The sequence below is a fragment of the Eleginops maclovinus genome, chromosome 10 (genome assembly GCF_036324505.1).
Source record: "Eleginops maclovinus isolate JMC-PN-2008 ecotype Puerto Natales chromosome 10, JC_Emac_rtc_rv5, whole genome shotgun sequence".
NCBI classification, from domain to species: domain Eukaryota; kingdom Metazoa; phylum Chordata; class Actinopteri; order Perciformes; family Eleginopidae; genus Eleginops; species Eleginops maclovinus.
Genome location: NC_086358.1, coordinates 21,804,907 through 21,827,579, shown reverse-complemented (window position 1 = coordinate 21,827,579; position 22,673 = coordinate 21,804,907). Strand labels below are relative to the sequence as shown.

At 45.2% G+C, this 22,673-nt stretch overlaps 1 protein-coding gene across 1 annotated transcript in view; it reads right to left on the bottom strand.

Moving 5' to 3' along the window:
* The window catches only part of LOC134871300 (dynein axonemal heavy chain 9-like), a 266,267-nt gene that overhangs the window by 156,431 nt on the left and 87,163 nt on the right, over positions 1-22,673 (bottom strand). The window contains exons 36-47 of the mRNA XM_063894016.1: positions 18,801-18,939; positions 17,294-17,581; positions 15,465-15,675; positions 15,258-15,385; positions 14,414-14,522; positions 13,999-14,146; positions 12,977-13,151; positions 12,068-12,241; positions 11,585-11,792; positions 11,281-11,446; positions 7,221-7,323; positions 5,174-5,413 (exon numbers count right to left, since the gene is read on the bottom strand). Of these exons, the coding sequence (XP_063750086.1) occupies positions 5,174-5,413; positions 7,221-7,323; positions 11,281-11,446; positions 11,585-11,792; positions 12,068-12,241; positions 12,977-13,151; positions 13,999-14,146; positions 14,414-14,522; positions 15,258-15,385; positions 15,465-15,675; positions 17,294-17,581; positions 18,801-18,939 (2,089 nt within the window). The remainder of the gene's footprint in view (positions 1-5,173; positions 5,414-7,220; positions 7,324-11,280; positions 11,447-11,584; positions 11,793-12,067; positions 12,242-12,976; positions 13,152-13,998; positions 14,147-14,413; positions 14,523-15,257; positions 15,386-15,464; positions 15,676-17,293; positions 17,582-18,800; positions 18,940-22,673) is intronic.

Below are 22,673 nucleotides of genomic sequence, written 5' to 3'. Positions count from 1 at the left end.
GTGTTTCCAATCAACAGAAGCTTCTCTGGGGGTAAAGCCAGCTGAATCTGATCTGCCGTCATATCTGAGTCTTCTGCATGTGCTGATTGGCTGCTAAGTCTACTGTGTAATGCTGCATATGGGTAATGTGTATGTGTGTGTGTGTGTTTGAAGATTCAAACTGAGCCAAAAGAATCACAGCTTCTCAAGAACTACAACTAATGAAGATGTTTCCACACTTCTAGGAGAATGCTCTACTCCTTTGACTTTAAGTAGCAATGTTGTTTTTATATTCTATAACAATCTATCAATCAAACAATCTATCAAAATACTTAATCAATCCCATGGGGAAATTCCGTTTCGTGACATTACACCATATAAGAATTATATAAATAAATACACATTTATATAAACATAAGTAGAAAGTCCTTTTATCCACAGGTTCACAACTCCTTAGGCAAAGTGTCTCAGACACAGCGTCTGAAGCACAGGAAGGATGTCCTCCACTGCACAGAAGACATGATGAAGACTCAGGCTCATGAGGAAGACATGATGAAGAATCAGGCTCATGATGAAGAATCAGGCTCATGATGAAGACTCAGGCTCATGATGAAGACATGATGAAGAATCACGCTCATGATGAAGACTCAGGCTCATGATGAAGACTCAGGCTCATGAGGAAGACATGATGAAGACTCAGGCTCATGATGAAGACTCAGGCTAATGAGGAAAACTCAGGCTCATGATGAAGACTCAGGCTCATGATGAAGACTCAGGCTCATGATGAAGACATGATGAAGAATCAGGCTCATGATGAAGAATCAGGCTCATGATGAAGACTCAGGCTCATGATGAAGACTCAGGCTCATGATGAAGACATGATGAAGACATAATGAAGCTCTCGATGAAATCAGATTTATCCAGGTGCAGCCATGTCTCTGTAGAGCACCTTAAACACCCTCTAGGTATTCTGTCTGACTCTGTGAGCCGGTCCATAATCAGCCAGTGATCTTCAATGCCCATGTTGAGAGGGGGGAGACATAGCTTAAACTTCCTTTCCCTCTATAAATCTTTGCCCCAGTTTTCCTCCTTTGTATCTTAGGTTATCCCTGTGTCCCCTGTGTCCTTGTCTAGCTTTCTGTGGGGATAGCTGCTGTTCTGAGCAACATGCTAGCCGGCTTTAGCGTGATCAGCTGTCTCTGTAAACAAGGCAGCCATGCAGTTGCTGCACCAGAGTGGACGGATGCACAACAGCAGCAAAAACTCTCTCTACAAAGAAGTTTAGAGAGGGAACAGCTTAATAAGTTACTAATAGAAGTTAATAATAAAAATAGTTTGAACCAATTCATAATATTAGTATTAGCAGTTTGTGCATGCAAACTAGATTACTGGTGTCATAAGTGTGCTAAAACAAACCACCATAAGGCAAGTTTATACAACAGTCAGACTCACAGGCTTAGCTGTACTTAGTTGTAGCAATCAACAAAAAGCACAGCGCTCACTCAGCCAGAAGGAGAGAGAACTTTCTTTCCCTCTCATCCTCCCGCTCCCTGATCTCTCAGAGCTTTGTTCGACTCAGAAGAGAGGGATTAGAGTTCTGGGTGTTGGTGTGTATATGTCTGTCTGCTGGGCTGTCTGTAGTAGTCAGGCTTTCGTCCTCCCTGACAGGCTGTAAGCCTCAAACAATGCTTCCCCTGCTAACCGAGGCACCCAGCTGACTGTCCACAGAACATCATACGGACATATTGTGCAGGCAGTACAGTGCGCCTCACTCTCTCTCTGCACGGCAGGTCTTCCTCTTCCCCTGTCTCAAGCCTCCTCTTTTACTATGTCTATTTCCCAATCTCCTCCCTCGCCTCTTGAGATTCGAGGAGTTCATTAATGCTGACATGGGAAGACAGGCCCTCAGATATGCTCGCTGGTCATGGCAGAGAACCAACATTGGCAAACGGAGCTCGTTGACAATGATCCCAGATGGATGACAAACTTTCTTGCCCAATAAATGGAATTTGGGTTGTATACATCACTCATAATACATCCAAATGAATATAGTTAGAAAGAGATGGATAGCTACTGAGAGAAAAAGGACTGAAACAAGTCAGTGGTAAGGGACAAAGTGGAGGAAGCAGATATAAGTTGTGAAGAACAGGGGGGACAAAGGGCACTTGATTGCAGTAGCTACTACTTACGAACTAAGACACATTTCTTCAGGAAAAAACACCAAAAATATTTGAGATAAAAACCACTTTTGCGGGCTTCATCATAATGACAATGCTGTTTGTGGCTCCATTTCCAAAAAACTAAGTGAAGCATCAAAGCTGAGGTAAACACATGACAAGACATGTCAAGCCAGAAAAACACTGAGTGACAATCATTGAGGCCTGATGCTCCTAATTAGAGAAAGCATTTGCACTGTCTTGCCCATCCTTACCCACCTCTAAAGGTACAAAGCACAGCTGTACGGAGCTGAAGAAGTTCGGCAGAGAAAACTTCTTCAGATGAGCCCCAGCAGTCTGACTCTCTTTTTTCTCTTTGTATGGGGGAGGAAAGGACATCAAGAAAGCTTTGAATGCTTCCTCTCTTTGGGGATTGGACATTCAGTCAAGCTGTGCAGATCTAAACAAAAAGACTGAAAGAGAAACTGAAGGGATTTTTAAACTCAGGCTTTAGAGTAATATGGTGAAATTATTATTGCATTTATGTTACAATATTTGTGATCAAGGCTCTGGAAGAAGGGTCCAAGGGTCACCAGCCTCAAGCTTTGGGATAATAATGATCAAAGCACATACCGACCCGTAAGAGTCCAGGCTAGAATAATGCACGTAATGTTGGACCTGAGTTCTCCAGGGCGAGTTCTGCTGGGAAACTTTGAGCCGATCGCTGCAGTCACTCTGTATGATTGTGTTCCTGGTCAACTACAACTCAACTGAGAGTTGGTTTCCAGGTGAGGATGCCATATTGGATTGTAAATAAAAACACATCCAACTTTTGACAACATTCACTAAAAGTGATGGGATGATCTTTGAATACTTTGATTGTGAAAAGTTGGACCTGCTGTACTTCGTAGTTGTTATAAATTTATGTTTGGACTTATGCTACTCATTATCCATGTCAGAGATCGTTATTTATATGACATTTTGTACAGTTTTCTTGAATAACTGTTTGTTCTCTGAACAATTTGAATTAAGGCTTCTGCTTTTAAAATGTAATATTGATATTGCGACATTCAAATCATCTGTTTATAAGTATGATTCACATGATATTTTCAGGAGCTATTACTTTGTTTGTCTTGTAATTTATGTTGAGTATTTAAAGGTCCTTAATTCAGTTTTTTTATTTTACTTTTTCATGTTTGTGGCTGATCATCACCTCCAAATATTTGACTTCTTGGTTGCTGTTTGCTCGGTGGATGTTGTCATCTCTGTATCTTCCCTGAGATTTTAGTCTTATAAAGAGTGGATCTAGTTTTTTTTTCTTTAGGAAGTGTTCATTGGTTCCTTTAATCCTCCCCCCCCTGCTTGAGGAAAGCATTTTTTGGTTTCTGCTCACAAAGCACAGTGGGCCATTACAGCTGGGATCTTGGTCTCATTTCTTGGGGAAAGGATGACCGAAAGGATGCTCACACTCATAGGCCTACATGAGACCTGCTGCAGTAGGCCGTCCTGCAATACTCCTATACTTTGTCCACATCTGTGATTGGGCTGCTTTGGGTTTTGTAACTGCTGTCAACCTCTGCCTGCAGCGCTTTTATCCTGCTACGTGAGCCCTGCTGCATTACGCAGCGTACATATGGTTCCGTTGCATCAACGCTTGCCGGTGGGCGTGTCTGGTGCTTGGGGTTAACGCGACCAACAACTAAGCACATTAATCTCCCGCCCCATACACACATACACGTGGTTTGATTGGCTAGCGCTTGTACTGGCATATTTGCATATGCGGGATTTGATTGGCTGGTGCTTCCGTCAACGCTTGAAAAGTTGAACTTTTCTCAACTTTCACCGCAAGCAACGCAGCCAAAGCGAAGCAACGGAACCACAACGCACTTTGGCAAAGCTTTGACGTCAACCCATTCAAAGTGAATGGGGTGACGTCAACGGAACCGTGTGGACGACCCGTTACACTGATACAGTGATGCGATCCGTTGTAACGTAACAAAATGGTAGTTAATGCACCTTTAAAAGTCCCCTATTACGCAAAATGCACTTTTTAATGTCTTTAATACATATACAGTATATGCCTCACCTGTGTGTTAAGAGACTCAGAAAGTGTCAGCATTAAAGGTTGTCTCTCTTTCCCTCCGGAGCCACTCAAGAAATAGGTGAGTTAGTTTTCGGTTTACAAATGATGTAAAATTCACAGACTCAGAATCAGCACTTCAGGAACAGGGCTGGGATAGAGGGGGATGATGCATGCTACAATGGGGGATCTGTTTGGTATTTTGAGCAAAACACTTCACAGACAAGTTTTGTATAGATATGAAACTACAATATATTGTTCAAATATAGCATAAAAGACCTTTAAGGGTTCTCAATTTGACATTCAGAGCAGCCAACAAGAACGTTTTTAAAGAAATAATGCACTAAAGTCTAACCTGAGCAGAGAACGTTTGAGTGTGTGTGTTAGCAGGTGGGCCACATGTGCATGTTAGCGCATGTGCGTCCTTGTGTGTGTGTCCTACTGACGGCTCCTGCTGGCAATGACAAAAGGATGAAATCTATAGTTCCAGTAGCGCTGGCCGAAGGCAGTAATTTAAGAACAGAGCAAGTCACATGAGTCAGCCAGCCCTCCATGCAACTGTGGAGGATTTTGACAGAAAAAAAGCCTCCAAAGCGTCTCTCTTCATGGCCTCAGATATAATAATTTAAATGCATGAAATCATCACTAACAGACAATGCATTGTTTTTTCTGTTACTCTAATTTCAGACTTATTTCTGCTCTCCGACCCAGCTCATAAATCAATAATAGTTTAAGAGAGAAGTTATTGGCAGAAGCCTGGCTCTTTACATGTGGGAAGCAGAGCCTTAGAGAAATAGATAATCACGGCAAAAACACCAAATTCTTTCTTTGAAAAATAATTGCGTGAAAGAAACACACACCGTTCTCAAGATTATTTCTTATAAATAAATGAAGAAAATATGAACCTGGGGTCATTCTTCTAAAAGGAGCATCTGTAGATAAGGCCTGTCTGTGTCACCTGGAAGATGTTGGAGAGGTCTCGCAGGTTGAAGATGTAGTGGAACTTGACTGCAGTCGGGAGGAAGGTGGAGGAGAGACGCTGGTGCAGGGCCAAGGAGAACAGGACGAGGCGGGGGCAGCTCTTCCGCACGGCAGCGCTGAAGCCTCCCCCGCTTAGGTGCTGAGACAGGATGGAGGTATAGATGTGGCTCAGGGCCTCGGCTCCGGGGAAAGACAGGGCGAAGACGGAGAAGTGGCGCTATGGAGGGAGATCCAGCATCAACAAGACGACAGTCTAAGTACATTTACTCAAGTACTGTACTGAAGTACAATTTGAGGTTCTTTTTTTCATTTTAGTATTTACATGTTTTGCTACTGTGTATTTCTACTCACGCATGCAGTAAGAGTGATGACTGTTGCTCATATGACCATTTTAACATTGATGTTTAAACATATAACCAGTTCAGTCAGCAGGTACTGTATATCATACTATATGCTTAATTATATTCTTATTTTCAGCGTCTGAAACGCATGATAGACAGTTGAGGACAAGCCTACTTTCTTTGATGGCTGCAAAACTAAGTATTCTCTGCCACTGGGCTCAAATGTGCATCAACACATGTTATGCACGCCAATGCGCTGCGGTCACTCTTCTTCCCACATGCTTCAGGATGGAATCTGATCAGAGTGGCTGGCTCGTCCCCTGCTGCTGTGACTGACTGTCCTTTATGTCATTTACAAGAAACCATTTCCCATATGTTTTCAAGGTTTCAAGGTTTCAAGGTTTTATTGGTCATATGCACAGCATATACAACATATATGTTGGCAATGAAAATCTTATATCCCATGCTCCTCCAACAACTCAACATACATGGTGCAATAAGGTAAATAAAATAGTGCAAAAAGAGAGAAGAATATTTACAATAACAACAATAAAGATTTGAGGATGTGAAATATATACATATGTGGAATACATTGAGAGCATTTAAATACTTTACATTGTTGAATGAGGAGGTATGGACAGATGCACATATTACGTATAACAGATGTATATGGCAGATATGTATAATATATATGTATGTGTACTATAAACAGATATGTATGGCAGAAATGTATAATATATATATATATATATATATATATATATATATATATATATATATATATATATATATGTGTGTGTGTACTATAAACAGATGTGAGTAGACATTCACAGAGCTCAGGAGTTCAGCAGTCTTATAGCCTGTGGTATAAAACTGTCCCTGAGTCTGGTGGTCTTGGTCCGGATGCTGCGGTACCGTCGGTACAGTTTTATATTTGGTTCAGGTTACAGAAAGATGGACAAAGGGAAGTACATTTTCTTTTAGGAGGGGTTAATCTGTGTGATACATCGGAAGGAAAACAAGCCTGAGAACAGGAGGCCATATCAGTGTGTCTCTGTTACATCAGAGCTGGATCGGTGCTAGAGTTTACAGTTGTTTGCTAACTTATAAAAATGTGCTACATTTGCACAGTTAATTATAATGAATCACATTTCCCATGAATTTAATGTATGATTTAGAGTGACAAAATAAATGTTGGTATTTGATGTCTATAAATATGTCGATAATAATATCGTAAATAGAGAATCTTTGATGGAATCTAAAAATATCCCCCTACAGCGCTGTATATATTACAACCCCTAATACTAGAATGGGTTGAATGCAAATAAATCTGACTGGTGCAGTGACTTCATGTGTTAGGAATACAAATTTTCCATTTTCCATTTTCTTAATGGTGCAGGGTTTTGTCAAATACAATTACAAATGACGAACGAATGAATTTAAAGCAGCACACATCTCCCCACATTTAATGATGGGAAGCAAACATGAAGAACACACTGTGCATGATTAAATGTGCAAGAGGACTAAGTGCATGTAACCTCTGCAGTGTTTCATAACAAGTACTGGTGTGTGTGTGTGTGTGTGTGTGTGTGTGTGTGTGTGTGTGTGTGTGTGTGTGTGTGTGTGTGTGTGTGTGTGTGTGTGTGTGTGTGTGTGTGTGTGTGTGTGTGTGTGTGTGTGTACCTGCAGCCGTGGGTTGATTGTAAAGCTGCCTGCTGTAGGGTTCATGCAGGACACGTATTGAACACTGTGTATTTCTTTCTGAAGTAGCTTATTGCGGTCATACCTGGGAGTATACACACACACACACACATGCAGAGGAAATCATTATTTAACAGTGTCGGGTGCACACAAACAGCTGCCCACACACACACACCGTCCCTCAGCTCCAGCCTGAGCTGCTGTGGCTCAGTAGCTGTGTCCTTCCTCTCAATTTCATACCTGAAATCCCCCCCGCGTATCTGTAATGGGCTGAGCGTGTCTAAGCCAGTCAGCCGATCCTGACGCAGTGGCACCGTGTTCAGAACGGCCCTGCTGTGTCAGGGGACCAGCAACACAATCCTGCTCATGGAATCATACAACCCTGATCATACAACCCTGACTCTGGATGCAGCTGTATCATAATGACACTGAGGCAGGGATCTGTGTGGGACTAAAATCATTTTTAGAGTAACTATTATGGGATAGGACCCATAATGGACTCTGCTAGGTTTGACGACTGCTCCTAAAAACACCAGGGTTAACACGGAGTGGGTCCTTGTGAAAAATGTGTCGTATGGCCCCCTTTGTCCCCCTCCCCCACACCAAAAATAATGCAGCAAGCAGACTTGGGGGCAGCTCACTTGCTCAATGTTTTGCCTCCTGAAATGCATTACTGTCAATTCAGCCACACAGAGGGTGGGCGCGAAAGCCGGAGAGAGCTAGCTGCTGGCACTGTGATATCTGAATGGATATTTTCTGTGTTATTACATTGAGAAATTGCCCGAAAAACATCCTCCATAGAGCAGGAATGAGTCCTAGAACAGGTTCCACCGTCAGCTCAGCGGTGGTGAGGGGTGATTAATTGTGGGTGTTAATGTTAGATTTTTACTTCTGGCGATTAAAGTTATGCTACAAAACATGAAAGTGGTGTTAATATGTAGAGCTTGTCCCGCTGTAGAAAATGTCTAAGTTTCATAAATATGTGTGGCCGAAGACCTTATTTTTCACATTATACCCAATGCCTTTTTGGAGAGAGCATTTGCTATTGGAATGTCCTGCCTGAACCAGCGTTCCTGCACAGAGAGATAGTGTGCCTAGCATTGGGGGGGTGAATGGTCACAGGCGTTCTCTCACTCGTCTCAGCCGGGTTGCTGGTCCCTCCCAGATGTGTTTAAAGACAAAACTGCCCCTCACACTGCAGATGCTGTAAAGTTGACCACCCGTGCTCACCTCATGTGTAACCGTGGTAACGCAGCAGCTTTTGGTATGGCTGGTGTTTTGTTGCAGCAGTGTTGAGTCAGGTGTTTATGCAGCTCACTTCAAACATTAAAGGCTAGGTCTGATGGTAACTGGAAATCTGGAAAACTGGGAGGACGTCACAATGTCATGTTGCATGTCAATACCAAATATGCCAGATATGTTCAGTCTGAGAAGCTGCTATCCAGCTGTGTGAAGTAGTATTTTTTGTAGGTCTTATTTGGACTTATTATACAGTGGGGCAAAAAAGTATTTAGTCAGCCACCAATTGTGCAAGTTCTCCCATTTAAAAAGATGAGAGAGGCCTGTAATTTTCATCATAGGTATACCTCAACTATGAGAGACAAAATGAGAAAAGAAAATCCAGGAAATCACATTGTAGGATTTTTAATGAATTAATTGGTAAATTCCTCGGTAAAATAAGTATTTGGTCACCTACAAACAAGCAAGATTTCTGGCTCTCACAGACCTGTAACTTCTTCTTTAAGAGGCTCCTCTGTCCTCCACTCGTTACCTGTATTAATGGCACCTTTTTGAACTCGTTATCAGTATAAAAGACACCTGTCCACAACCTCAAACAGTCATACTCCAAACTCCACTATGGCCAAGACCTAAAGAGCTGTCAAAGGAGACCAGAGACAAAATTGTAGACCTGCACCCGGCTGGGAAAACTGAATCTGCAATAGGTAAGCAGCTTGGTGTGAAGAAATCAACTGTGGGAGCAATTATTAGAAAATGGAAGACATACAAGACCACTGCTAATCTCCCTCCATCTGGGGCTCCACGCAAGATCTCACCCCGTGGGGTCAAAATGATCACAAGAACGGTGAGCAAAAATGCCAGAACCACACGGGGGGACCTAGTGAATGACCTGCAGAGAGCTGGGACCAAAGTAACAGAGGCTACCATCAGTAACACACTACGCCGCCAGGGACTTAAATCCTGCAGTTCCAGACGTGTCCCCCTGCTTAAGCCAGTACATGTCCAAGCCCGTCTGAAGTTTGTTAGAGGGCATTTGGATGATCCAGAAGAGGATTGGGAGAATGTCATGTGGTCAGATGAAACCAAAATAGAACTTTTTGGTAAAAACTCAACTCGTCGTGTTTGGAGGAGAAAGAATGCAGAGTTGCATCCAAAGAACACCATACCTACTGTGAAGCATGGGGGTGGAAACATCATGCTTTGGGGCTGTTTTTCTGCAAAGGGACCAGGACGACTGATCCGTGTAAAGGAAAGAATGAATGGGGCCATGTATCGTGCGATTTTGAGTGAAAACCTCCTTCCATCAGCAAGGGCACTGAAGATGAAGCGTGGCTGGGTCTTTCAGCATGACAATGATCCCAAACACACCGCCAGGGCAACGAAGGAGTGGCTTCGTAAGAAGCATTTCAAGGTCCTGGAGTGGCCTAGCCAGTCTCCAGATCTCAACCCCATCGAAAATCTTTGGAGGGAGTTGAAAGTCCGTGTTGCCCAGCGACAGCCCCAAAACATCACTGCTTTAGAGGAGATCTGCATGGAGGAATGGGCCAAAATACCAGCAACAGTGTGTGAAAACCTTGTGAAGACTTACAGAAAACGTTTGACCTCTGTCATTGCCAACAAAGGGTATATAACAAAGTATTGAGATGAACTTTTGTTATTGACCAAATACTTATTTTCCACAATAATTAGAAAATAAATTCTTTAAAAATCAGACAATGTGATTTTCTGGATTTTTTTCCCTAATTTTATCTCTCATAGTTGAGGTTTACCTATGATAAAAATGACAGGCTTCTCTCATCTTTTTAAATGGGAGAACTTGCACAATTGGTGGCTGACTAAATACTTTTTTGCCCCACTGTACGTATGTGGATAATTGGATTATTTGGATGTTTGGATAAAGTTCCATGTGTTGTGTGGGGATAAATAGACCTGGAAGACATGTACAGCACATCTATGCAATGTCTCCCTGTCTGTATTCAAAAGGACGGGTCAGTCTGTGCTTTGAAGTTTTATTTACCCGTGTTTTATATTTACGTCATGTATGAAAGTTTTCAGTCTGTGGCTTTAAGTATGGTTTTATTGTCTCATGGTTTACATTTGTTTTATGTCCTTTCTGTTTGGTCTAAATGTATTCATGCTGCGTTTTATTTATTTATTGATGAACAGCCCTTTGGTCAACTCTGTTGTTTTCAAATGTGCTTTATGTTCATGATCATGGTGTTATTTTCTTACCTTTTAATAAAGCAATTTGAATAGGGGTAAGTAAAATTTGACTTGAGTAAGTGAAAACAAGACAATGAAAGGTTTAATTTACACTAAGGCTTATCAATCATAGTATCGAACATTTACCAAATTCATTGATGCAGACACATATCCTCCTGGAATTCTAGAAGTCTGCAGTATCACTGAGCTACAATCTCCCAGAAAGATGCATGAACAAATGTTGGCTGTACAATTTTCAGGGGGGTTATTGAAAGATTTTAAAGCCCCCCCCCGCCTGCAGCTCCAGGACCCTTTCCACAATCTGCGGCACAACCCCAGAGACTGCAGGGCATCTCACACCTTAGTATGTGGATTACATGGACTTTATTCATTTCAATACTTTGCAATTGTTCGTTGTTTCCTAACTTATCCTGTTCAAATATAATGTATACATTAGTGTGTGTGTGTGTGTGTGTGTGTGTGTGTGTGTGTGTGTGTGTGTGTGTGTGTGTGTGTGTGTGTGTGTGTGTGTGTGTGTGTGTGTGTGTGTGTGTGTGTGTGTGTGTGTGTGTTGTGTGTGTGTGTGGCTTTGCGTCTCTACCAGTGGTTGTAGTCCATGTGTTGGCGTATGAGTGTGTGAGGTTGCACAGTTCCATAAGCGTCCACCTCGGGCATATTCATGTCGTCTATGAAGTAAATCATCCTCCGGCTGCCTGCTGGTCCGTAGTTCCGCCCTGCTTTCTTCTCCAGGGGCTTCTCCAACACAGCTGAGGAGAGCAGGTCCCACATGAATGGAAGGAAATAAGCAATATTAATATAGGGAGTTCCCGGTCCGTGTGGACATCAGTACATACGCTGGGACACGATCACAAACTGTATTCACGTCTTCCATGCAGACATCCTACCTTGGAGCATGGCAGATGTGGTGTAATAGTTAAAGGGGACATCTGTAATCATGTATTTCTCTGCGTCCAGCAATCCCAGTTTGTTCCTAACCAGGACGGACTTCCCTGTCCCTGCACCCCCCACCAGCATGACGGGCCGCCGGTGTTCCAGGAGGCGCTCCATGAAGTACCCCACTCGGATGGTCTCTGTGGTGTGGACCACGCACGCCTGCACATGAGAAACAATCAGACCTATGTTTAAAGAAGCTGTGTTCAAGTCTGCAAGGTAATCACTGAGAAGTGCGAGCTCCACCCTTTCAGGGACTCTGTTCAAGACAATAAAATAAAACAGAGCCCAGGAGAAATGTTGGAGTTCTCACCAGCTCATTAGGTCTCAAGCTTCTCCATTCAGAAGCTAACTTTGTCACTGTTTATGCTTTCAATAATAACTGAATTATAATCTAAAATCCAAGAGGGGAAATCTGTGAATAGAACTGGAGGTACCTGAAGAGGAGTTTCTGTTTCCATCTCGAAATTGGGCACCATCCTGGACCAGGGCTCGAACTTCTTACTGTGGGGGTCGATGTAGTAATCAAAGACGGTGCCCTGGGAGGGGAACTTGATGCTTTTGAACTCGGACACCCACCACTTGCTGAACTCCACTCTGTAGTCCAGCAGCTGCACCCACACAGAGAGACAGAGGGAGGTGAGTGCTCAATAACCCCCTCCCCACCTCCATACAGCACTTATGGATCTGTGAGTTTGATTTACACTGGTGTGAATACAAAGCAGAGGACAAGGCAATGGCAGGAACAGAGAGACATTTGAAGGGTGGAAAATGGGATATGGCAGGCCTATCCATCCATCCGTCTGATTCAGACAGTGCCCCCTCTCCGCCCAACCCCCCCACCCCCCCACCCCCTTTGTCCCTGTCTCCTCCATTCACTACCAACTCTCCAGTCAATAAAACCACTTAGCATTTAAATGCATCTGTGATAGGAAAATAAAGTGGAGTACATTTGTACCGAGGGGGGAGCAGCTTTCTGCTATAACTTAGATGGACACGCTTACTGTACACCACTAACTGGATTGCTTAGCAACCACCCCGACTACCGGCTCATTTAAATTCAGACTCCCTCTGTGCTGCGGAGAGGGAAAGGAGTCCACTTCAATTTCAGATAGAGATCTTTGTTTTGCAAATATCTCCAGCTGAAAATCATTTTCAGATGACTTCTCCTAAATAGAGGCTCACAGTGAGTTGCATAAGAGTCATCAGGGCTGTGTAGGAATACCCATTATGCAGGAATTATGAAGAGAGATAAAAAATAAAAACCTTCAGCTGTGTCCTATGCTTTGCAGTTTTTATGCAACCACTTAGTAAGCGCCTCACATGCCCAGAGGCCCCCACAGTACCTGGTCCTGGAACATGGCTCCCCCGAAGGCCCAGACAGCAGCAAATACAAAATAGAGCTCATACAGTTCCTTGGCGCAGTCTGCCGGGGTGTGTTCTGGAGTCAGCAGACACTCCAGCAAGTAACACAGCATCTGGACCATGCTCTGCTCCGGGACTGGGATGATCTTCTTAAATCTAAGCAAAGAAACACATATTACATCACTTTATTCATGCTTTAAAGTTCACCCGTGTTTCTCATTCTTAATTAAAGCATAGCCTACATTTTATAACAGATTCACAGAAAAGGGGCTTATTCTGACAAAAATGTCCACTATCATGCAAAATGCACTTTTTGCTGTCTTTTATACATAAATATGGGTCCCCGGTGTGTAAGTAGACTCACAAAGTGTCAGAAAATAAAACCCTCTCTCTTTTCCCACATCTCTAAAAACGAGCTGATCCAGATTTGCGGTGTAATGACCGAAATGTGGGCTGGCTTTACATTGAACTCCTGGCATCGTCCCACCCACGAGACATATCCCAACCTATCGTCCCCCATATACAGTCGGTGAGCTGAATCCCCTCTGTTTTGGAAGTATTATGGTCTGCGTTTACATTAGCAAGCATCGCTAACACTCAGAGCTAACACTGTACTGGAGAGACTATGTGTAATATAAAGGTCCTGTCCTTGTGGTAAACTGAGAGAGAAACGTTTGAGCTCCAGACTGTTTCAGAAATAATGCTGTAGAAAACTCTCTTCAGAGGAGAGATCATGACGCTCCAAAGAGGCGCGGCCAGCAGCAGCTCCAAAGGGGCGTGGCCAGCAGCAGCTAGTTCATTTAAAACTACAGTCACAGAATCAGCACTTCAGGAACAGGGGTGAAATAGAGGGGGATGAGGCATGCTACAATGGGGGATCTGTTTGGTATTTTGAGTAAAACAGTTATGATATGGCCCTATAATATATTGTTAAAATATAGCATAATAGGAGACCTTTAAGTCAATTATAGGAAGAACATGCCTGCTGCTCAGGAGCCTTTACCTTGATCTGAGGACATCCAGGCAGGAGGGGAGGTACTTGTCAAACAGTATTGTCAGGTTAGCCTTCTCTGATTGGACCTCCCTCTTGTCAATCCAGCTGGAAACCGAGGGGTTCCAGCCGAGGTCTGCTGGGTTTATGTACAGGATCCCTGGCAGAGAAACAACACAATCACTGAAGAATGCACCTAAAAACATACCTGGGTTAACAAGGAGTGGGTCCTCGTGAAAAATTTGTCCTATGGCCCCCTATGCCCCCCCCCCCCCACACACACACACACCAAGAACAATGCAACAAGCAAAGCCTGCCACTCCAAGTCAGCTTGCTGCTAAAGAGAGGTACAAATAAATCCAAAATATAACTATACTATATTATCAAAAACACAAAAAGGATAAGACTCAGGGTAGCACTGGGCTACCTGCTCTAGAGACTGTAGCAGGGGTGGCAGTGCGAAGGTGGCTAATCTCAAACACCAGCCTCATGGTGGGGTTCAGAGAGATCCGCTCGTTACTGGCCAGGGTCAGCACCTAGCAGAGGGATGCACACAGTGTTCACACATATGATATTTAAAGAGTGAAAACAACATTTATAGTAACAAAAATATCTTACTGGGCTTATGCAAAGAAATTACTGATGGACAAATTCTAGGCACATATGAGCAAAGACAGACAGACAGACAGACAGACAGACAGACAGACAGACAGACAGACAGACAGACAGACAGACAGACAGACAGACAGACAGACAGACAGACAGACAGACAGACAGACAGACAGACAGACAGACAGACAGACAACCACACACCCCTTCAAAATAAAAGCCTATAGATGTACTGTATCCAAACAAGAAGCTCAGGATAAGCTTTTTCTTTTTTTTTTCTGGATGAAAGCCCCCCCACCCGACACACACACACACACACACATTCACACTACTACTACTAATACAACTACTGCTAATATAACTACTAATAAAACAACTACTACTACAGTTACTAATACAACTATTACTTCTACTCCAACTACTACTACTAGTACTACTACACCTACTACAACTACTTGTACTTACAGTATACTACTTACGTACATTTGATATGCAACTCCTTCAGCCTATTTGCATTTTCTAGTTTGCATTACTTCATCTCCCCACACACACACACACACACACACACACACACACACACACACACACACACACACACACACACACACACACACACACACACACACACACACACACACACACACACACACACACTAACACACCTTGTTATCATCCATGACTGTGTTTAGTGACTCGATCCACATGGGGTCGATGTCTCCGTCCAGCACTATCCACTTGGGTCCGCTGTGACTGACGCTGGCCAGTTCACGCATGATTCTGGAGAACAGGCCTGTGGGGGGGATTCACATTTTGATCAGACAACACTTTGTACTTAGAAAGTATCCACTGTTCCACCTCCCTGTAATCACCATCTTTCCACTCTCTGGTTGCCGGGTTGATAATGCCAAAGAGCTCGTCATTGGTCACAGCCTTTGGGTTAAGGTCCACCCACACCGGTCTGCGCTTCATGTTCTGATAGGTCATGTGGAGTGACCTCATCACCTGACTCTTCCCCGTACCAGCACTCCCGATCACAAACACCGAGTGACGCACTGCCAGCAGCTCCTCCAGCTGCACCACCTAGTGCAAACACACACACACACACACACACACACACACACACACACACACACACACACACACACACACACACACACACACACACACACACACACACACACACACACACACACACACACACACACACACCTGGACAATAACCGTGTTTCGTTTCATGTCATGTGCCTTATCCATCAGTCAGACCAGGGACAGCAGTAACATACGTGTCTTTGGCCTGTTTATCTTGATGGACAGAAAAGTGTATGGCATGTCTCGATTCATCCTAAAGAACAGGGTTACCCTTCCTATCAGGCTCCTGTGATACACATTAGTTTAAACGTAACAAGGTTAGGTGGAAGAGGAACAAATTCCCCCCCCCAAAATACTTTTGTTTTTGAGATGCCCTACCGAGAGGAGATCAAGTCACAACTATGTTTTTTTATTACTCTTTTAATTCTTACATAAATTCAATACGTTACAATGTATTTACGCTGTTAAAGTATGTGCGTTTGACTTCCTTGTTTACCCTTGACATGTGAGGAAGGCCAACATGGATAGATACACCCTCTCTGACATTTATAGGAACAAACATGTTACAGGGTTTATCATAAAAACAAACCGGTTATGTTTTGTGAGTTAGTATTGAAAAGGTCCCCTATCATATTTGTTTCCAACCATACATTATTGGTCTCACTTGTTGTTGAATATTTGGGGAACCGTAGAGTGACATATACACATGCTAATAATATTTCTGTGACTTACAGTGTGAGAGTTTCTGTCAGTGCAGGTCTGCAAAGTGAACCAAAGTGTGTGTAACCCAGCGAAAAAGGCTCAATCAATCTCATCGACCGGCTCCTACTCCATCTATTCAGCAGGAGCACAGGGGTCCGGCTGATTCCTGCTTTAATGGTGGGGGGGGGGTGGTAATGCCAACACAGGCTAAGGCTAAAGGTATGCAGTCCTCCCCCCTTGTTTGAAATAAAAGGTTCGCCCCACAGACAAAGGCAGTAAAAGTTCAGGCTCGGGGGTGGGGGGGAGGGGGGGGTGCTGGTTATTGACTCTCTGTCTTCCCCCCCTCGTTGTTTATTTGTCAGAGTCAGGGCAAAGCGGTGTGGAGCGGTGGCAGCTTCGCTGATGGAGTGTTATTACCAAGTTCCGTGTCTATTTGACCTGAGGCAGATTGCACTTATTTCCCCTGATCCTGCGTTCATCTTTCTCTGATATATAATGCTTTTTATTGTGCATGTGTTTGTGTTTGTGTGTGTCTGTATCAAATACAATGACTGAAATTAGGTCAGCAGCTTGGGCACCTGAACCCTCATCGCAGCCATCCATTTGTTTTCTGCAAATATTTGCAGAGCTGTCTGACACTAATGTGTAATTCCCAGTGGGACGGTATGACACGAGGTAAATAGCTCTTTGGAAAGAACTATGAATCTAAATGAAAAGTGCTACAACTGTAATATCTGTCTCAGTTGTTAAAAATGAAACCCCCATCTGGGGACTTAACTCTTGCTTTTCAGTTGACTGTGTGTCTGCCGTCATGCTCGGCATCACTTGTGACACTTCTTAACGGAACGCTTTAAACTGCAGCAGACGAGCACGTCAGGGAACTATCCAGGAAGTGTGTTTAACTTACCTTAAGGACAAAATTTTCATCTGCCTGTAACTTCAAATCCAAAATGGACTCCTTCACGTGTTTCTCAAAGTCCAGGTCTCTCTTTCTGGGAACATCCAGAGCAGGAAACAGGTCACCTATCAGGCCCATGAACACGGGCATGTCATTGGTCACAATCTTGGGGATGTTGAAGTCTCTCAAAGCTCTCATCAACACCTGGTCCTCCGCCCGGCCAGGGTCTCCTCTCTTTAGAGAGCCGGCCACCACCAGGACCGACTTGATGGCCCGCAGACCCCAGTCATAGTGGTCCTTTGGGAAAGGTCAGAGAGCAAGGTGAGCAGAGGAAGAACAATCTTTGCCTCATTTTCTCATTTTGTGGCATTCACAAGCCACGCCTTTATGCATGCCATGCTTTACCTTTCTCAGGGATGCCATCAGGTCCAGGAGCCTTGTGTGGATTAACCCTTTTAAAGGATCTGCACACATCTGCCCTGTATCAAACAGAAGGGCAGGGCTCCTGGGCCTTCTGGGCCTCCACAGACTGGGTGCTCTCAAAGCGTGCTTGAAAAGCGCTCAGTTCCTCTGGTAGAGACATACACACTTCCTCAAAGTCTGTTATTGTTCTTAGTCCCGCCCACATGTTTCTGTTCTCCAGTTTGACCCTACTGGAGTTCCTGTACTCTTCCAAATCACTGATGCTGTGTGTGCCTGTGCTTTACATTTAGCGTGGACACCATTTATTCAAAGCTTTCAATTTGGGAATGTCTGTACAGTAGGTATTTTATGGCATGACTTCAGAGTCATGCAACCTGCAAAAGTTCTCTGATGAGGGTGACGTTTATGATTGGACAGCAGCCGTTGTCAAGTGTTTCCTGGAAAAAAGGCAGAGGGGTCCGTGGCAAGGAGGACCCCGGGGACCTAAAGTAGACAATAAACTTGAAATTCTGCTCCCTGCAAACTCTGATAGCATGGAATATATTTAACTTGACTCTCCTAGCATGCTCTTGTGGCTAACGTATATTAGTTCAGCTCATGACCAGCAACACAGCCTATGCAATGTAAAATCAAAAATTATAATGCACCTGTTTGAAGACAGGAGTCCTCAGGATCTGCACTCTCTGTTAATTTAAGTGTCAGTATGTGCTTAGCGAAGCAGTCTGTTCATTATCATCTCATTTCATTGCCTGTAGGTTGCAAATATTTTAAAACTTGAAATGAAACTCTGGAAAACAACTTTGGAGCAAAATGTGCTATGAGAGTGATATTAAAAATGTCCGGAGAACCAGGGCTTTAAAAAACTGCCATTAAAAGGAAGTAATGTGGGATGACACTGTAATGTGCCTTTGGGAAATTCACTGAGAACTGAGAGATTATTACATTCTTACCTAAGTTGCCTTTTCTTTAAATGAAGTTAAGCATGAAATGTAAAACATGAATAAAGAAGTGATGAAAGAAGATGGAGACATAGAATAATATCTAAAATGCCTTCAGATTCTTCTTCGTAGGTTTGATACACAGCAGATAGTACCTGTTTGGACAACAGCTCTTTACACAGTGTGTACAGGGTGATGAACTTCCTGGCCAGGAACCGAGCGTGCACGAAGCCCTCGGCCACCAGCATGATCTCACAAATCAGCTCGAAGTCCGGCACCACCATGGCACACGGTCTGTGGAATCATGGCTCAGTTGTTGCAAAGACTCAAGGTGCTAGATGCAGATGTGTTTGACATATACAATACATGTGATGAACACAGCCTCAGCCCAATTTACTGAATATTGAAAGCACGCATAGCAAACAGCAAAGATACAGGTCACAAGGACACTTGCTTTATTCCCACAGTGGTCAGCTATCCTCCCTGAAGGAAGGTCTACCTTCTCAGTAAGAAAAAAAAATGTCTTTTACGAAAATAAAACAATCTAGCTTTAGTCTCCACAATTAAAGGTCTCCTATTATGCTATATTTGAACACAATATTATGGGCCATATCCAGACAAATCATGTCTGTGAAGTGTTTTGCTCAAAATATCAAACAGATCCTCCATTGTAGCATGCCTCATCCCCCTCTATATCAGCCCTGTTCCTGAAGTGCTGATTCTGTGACTGTAGCTTTGAATGAACTAGCTGCTGCTGGCCACGCCCCTTTGGAGCTGCTGCTGGCAACGCCCCTTTGGAGCGTCATGCTCTCTCCTCTGAAGAGAGTTTACTACCGGGAGAAACTCAGCTAAATGCTGCAGTGATTAAACGCCATATTATGTTCCAAATCACATCCTTTCCGAGAACCAGCACCTTATCGTGGTGGAGAGGTTTGTGTATCCCGATGAACCTGGGGGCTGTGTTGTCTGGAACCTTTTGTTCCTGGTAGGGTCTCCCATGGCAAATTGGTCTCATATAAGGGGCCAGTCTAAAATTGGTTCAAAAGACCTCATGACAAACAAACATGAAAGCGATGATACCCAGCCCGGAGGAAGCCCAGGGTCCCCTTCTGGAGCCAGGCCAAGAAGGATGACTCGTCAGCGAGCGTGTGGTGGCTGGGCTTGCAATTGAGCCCAGCCGGGCAGAGCCCGAAAAAGCAACGTGGGCAACACCTCCGCTTCCCTGTCCCGCAGGCCCACCACCTACGGGAAACAGCGATGGGGTCGGGTGCGCTGCCAGAAGGGTGGCAGTGAAAGCAGAGGGTCTCGACGGACCAGACTCAGGCAACAGAAGCTGGTTTTGGGGACGTGGAATGTCACCTCTCTGGGGGGGAAGGAGCCGGAGCTTGTGCGGGAGGTGGAGCGTTACCAGTTGGATCTGGTGGGGCTCACCTTTACGCACAGCGTCGGCTCTGGAACCTTACTTCTGGATAAGGGTTGGACTCTATTCTTCTCCGGAGTTACCCAAGGTGTGAAGCGCCGAGCGGGTGTGGCGATACTCACAAGCCCCCGGTTGAGTGCCGCTTTGTTGGAGTTTACCCCAGTGGACGAGAGGGTCGCCTCCCTACGCCTGCGGGTCATGGGGAGGAAAGCTCTGACTGTTGTGTGTGCTTATGCACCAAACAGCTGTTCAGAGTATTCGGCCTTCTTGGAGACCCTGAAAAGAGTCCTGTATGGGGCTCCTGAAGGGGACTCCTTAGTCTTGCTGGGAGACTTCAACGCACACATGGGTAATGATGAAGACACTTTGAGGGGCGTGATTGGGAGGAACGGCCCCCCTGATCTGAACCGGAGTGGTGGTTTGTTACTGGACTTCTGTGCTAGTCATGGATTGGCCATAACAAACATCATGTTCGAACATAAGGATGCTCATAAGTGTACGTGGTACCAGAGCACCCTAGGCAGAAGGTCCATGATCGATTTTGTTATCGTATCATCGGACCTAAGGTCGCATGTTTTTGGACACCCGGGTGAAGAGAGGGGCGGAGTTGTCAACTGATCAACATCTGGTGGTGAGTTGGGTCAAGTTGCAGCGGAAGCCTCTGGACAGACCTGGTAAGCCCAAACGTGTTGTGCGGGTGAACTGGGAACGTCTGGAGGAGTCCCAAGTCCAGGAGGCCTTCAACTCACACCTCCGGCAGAGCTTTTCAGGCATCCCTGTGGAGGCTGGGGACATTGAACCAGAGTGGGCGGTGGTCAAAGCCTCCATTGCTGAGTGGACACCGGTGGTCAGGGAAGCCGTCCGACTGAAGAAGGAGGCCTTCCGGGATATGTTATCCCTGAGTACTCCTGACGCAGTTGCAAGGTATCGACAGGCCCGAAGGGCAGCAGCCTCAGCAGTGGCCGAGGCAAAGCAGCGGGTGTGGGACAAGTTCGGAGAAGCCATGGAGAAGGACTTTCGGTCGGCACCAAAGTTGTTCTGGAAAACCGTCCGACACCTCAGGAGGGGGAAGCAGGGAACCATCCAAGTTGTGTACAGTAAGGATGGGATGCTGTTGACCTCAACTGATAGTGTGTTAAGGCGGTGGAAGGAAAACTTTGAGGAACTCCTGAATCCGACAACTCCGCCCTCTATGTTAGAGGCGGAGCTGGAGTATGAAGGGGGATCAATTCCAATCTCACGGGGGGAAGTCACAGAAATGACCCCGGTCTGCCCAGAAATGCTGAAGGCTCTGGGTGTTGAGGGACTGTCATGGTTGACACGTCTCATCAACATTGCGTGGAAGTCGGAAACAGTACCGAAGGAGTGGCAGACCGGGGTGGTGGTTCCTCTTTTCAAAAAGAGGGATCAGAGGGTGTGTGCCAATTACAGAGGCATCACATTACTCGGCCTCCCCGGGAAAGTTTACTCTAAGGTGCTGGAAAAGAGGATCCGGCCGATTGTCGAACCTCAGATTGAAGAGGAACAATGCGGTTTTCGTCCTGGTCGTGGAAAGACGGACCAGCTTTTCACTCTCGCAAGGATCCTGGAGGGGGCCTGGGAGTACGCTCATCCGGTCTACATGCGCTTTGTGGATTTGGAGAAGGCGTATGACTGGGTTCCCAGGGAGATACTGTGGGAGGTGCTGCTGGAGTATGGGGTGAGGGGGTCTCTACTCAGGGCCATCCAATCTCTGTACTCTCAAAGCGAGAGCTGTGTCCGGGTCCTCGGTAGCACGTCGGATCGATTTCCGGTGAGGGTTGGCCTCCGCCAAGGCTGCACTTTGTCACCAATCCTGTTTGTGATATTCATGGACAGGATTTCGAGGCATAGTCGTGGGGTAGGGGGTCTGCAATTCGGTGGGCTAAGAATTGCACCACTGCTTTTTGCAGATGATGTGGTCCTAATGGCTTCATTGGTCTGTGACCTTCAGCACACACTGGATCGGTTCGCGGCCGAGTGTGAAGCGGCTGGGATGAGGATCAGCACCTCCAAATCTGAGGCCATGGTTCTCAGCAGGAAACCGATGGACTGTCCACTCCAGGTAGGGAATGAAGCCTTACCCCAAGTGAAGGAGTTCAAGTATCTCGGGGTCTTGTTCTCAGGTGAGGGAACAATGGAGCGTGAGATGGGACGGAGAATCGGAGCAGCGGGAGCGGTACTGCAGTCGCTTTACCGCACCGTTGTGAAGAAAAGAGAGCTGAGCCAGCAGGCAAAGCTCTCTGTCTACCGGGCCATCTTCGTTCCTACCCTCACCTATGGTCATGAAGGATGGGTCATGACCAAACGAACGAGATCGCGGATACAAGCGGCCGAAATGGGATTTCTCCGCAGGGTGGCTGACATCTCCCTTAGGGATAAGGTGAGAAGTTCAGTCATCCGGGAGGGACTCGGAGTAGAACCGCTGCTCCTTCGCGTTGAAAGGAGCCAGTTGAGGTGGTTCGGGCACCTAGTGAGGATGCCACCCTGGGCGCCTCCCTAGGGAGGTGTTCCGGGCACGTCCATCTAGGAAGAGACCGAGGGGTAGACCTAGGACCAGGTGGAGGGATTATATCTCTTCGCTGGCGTG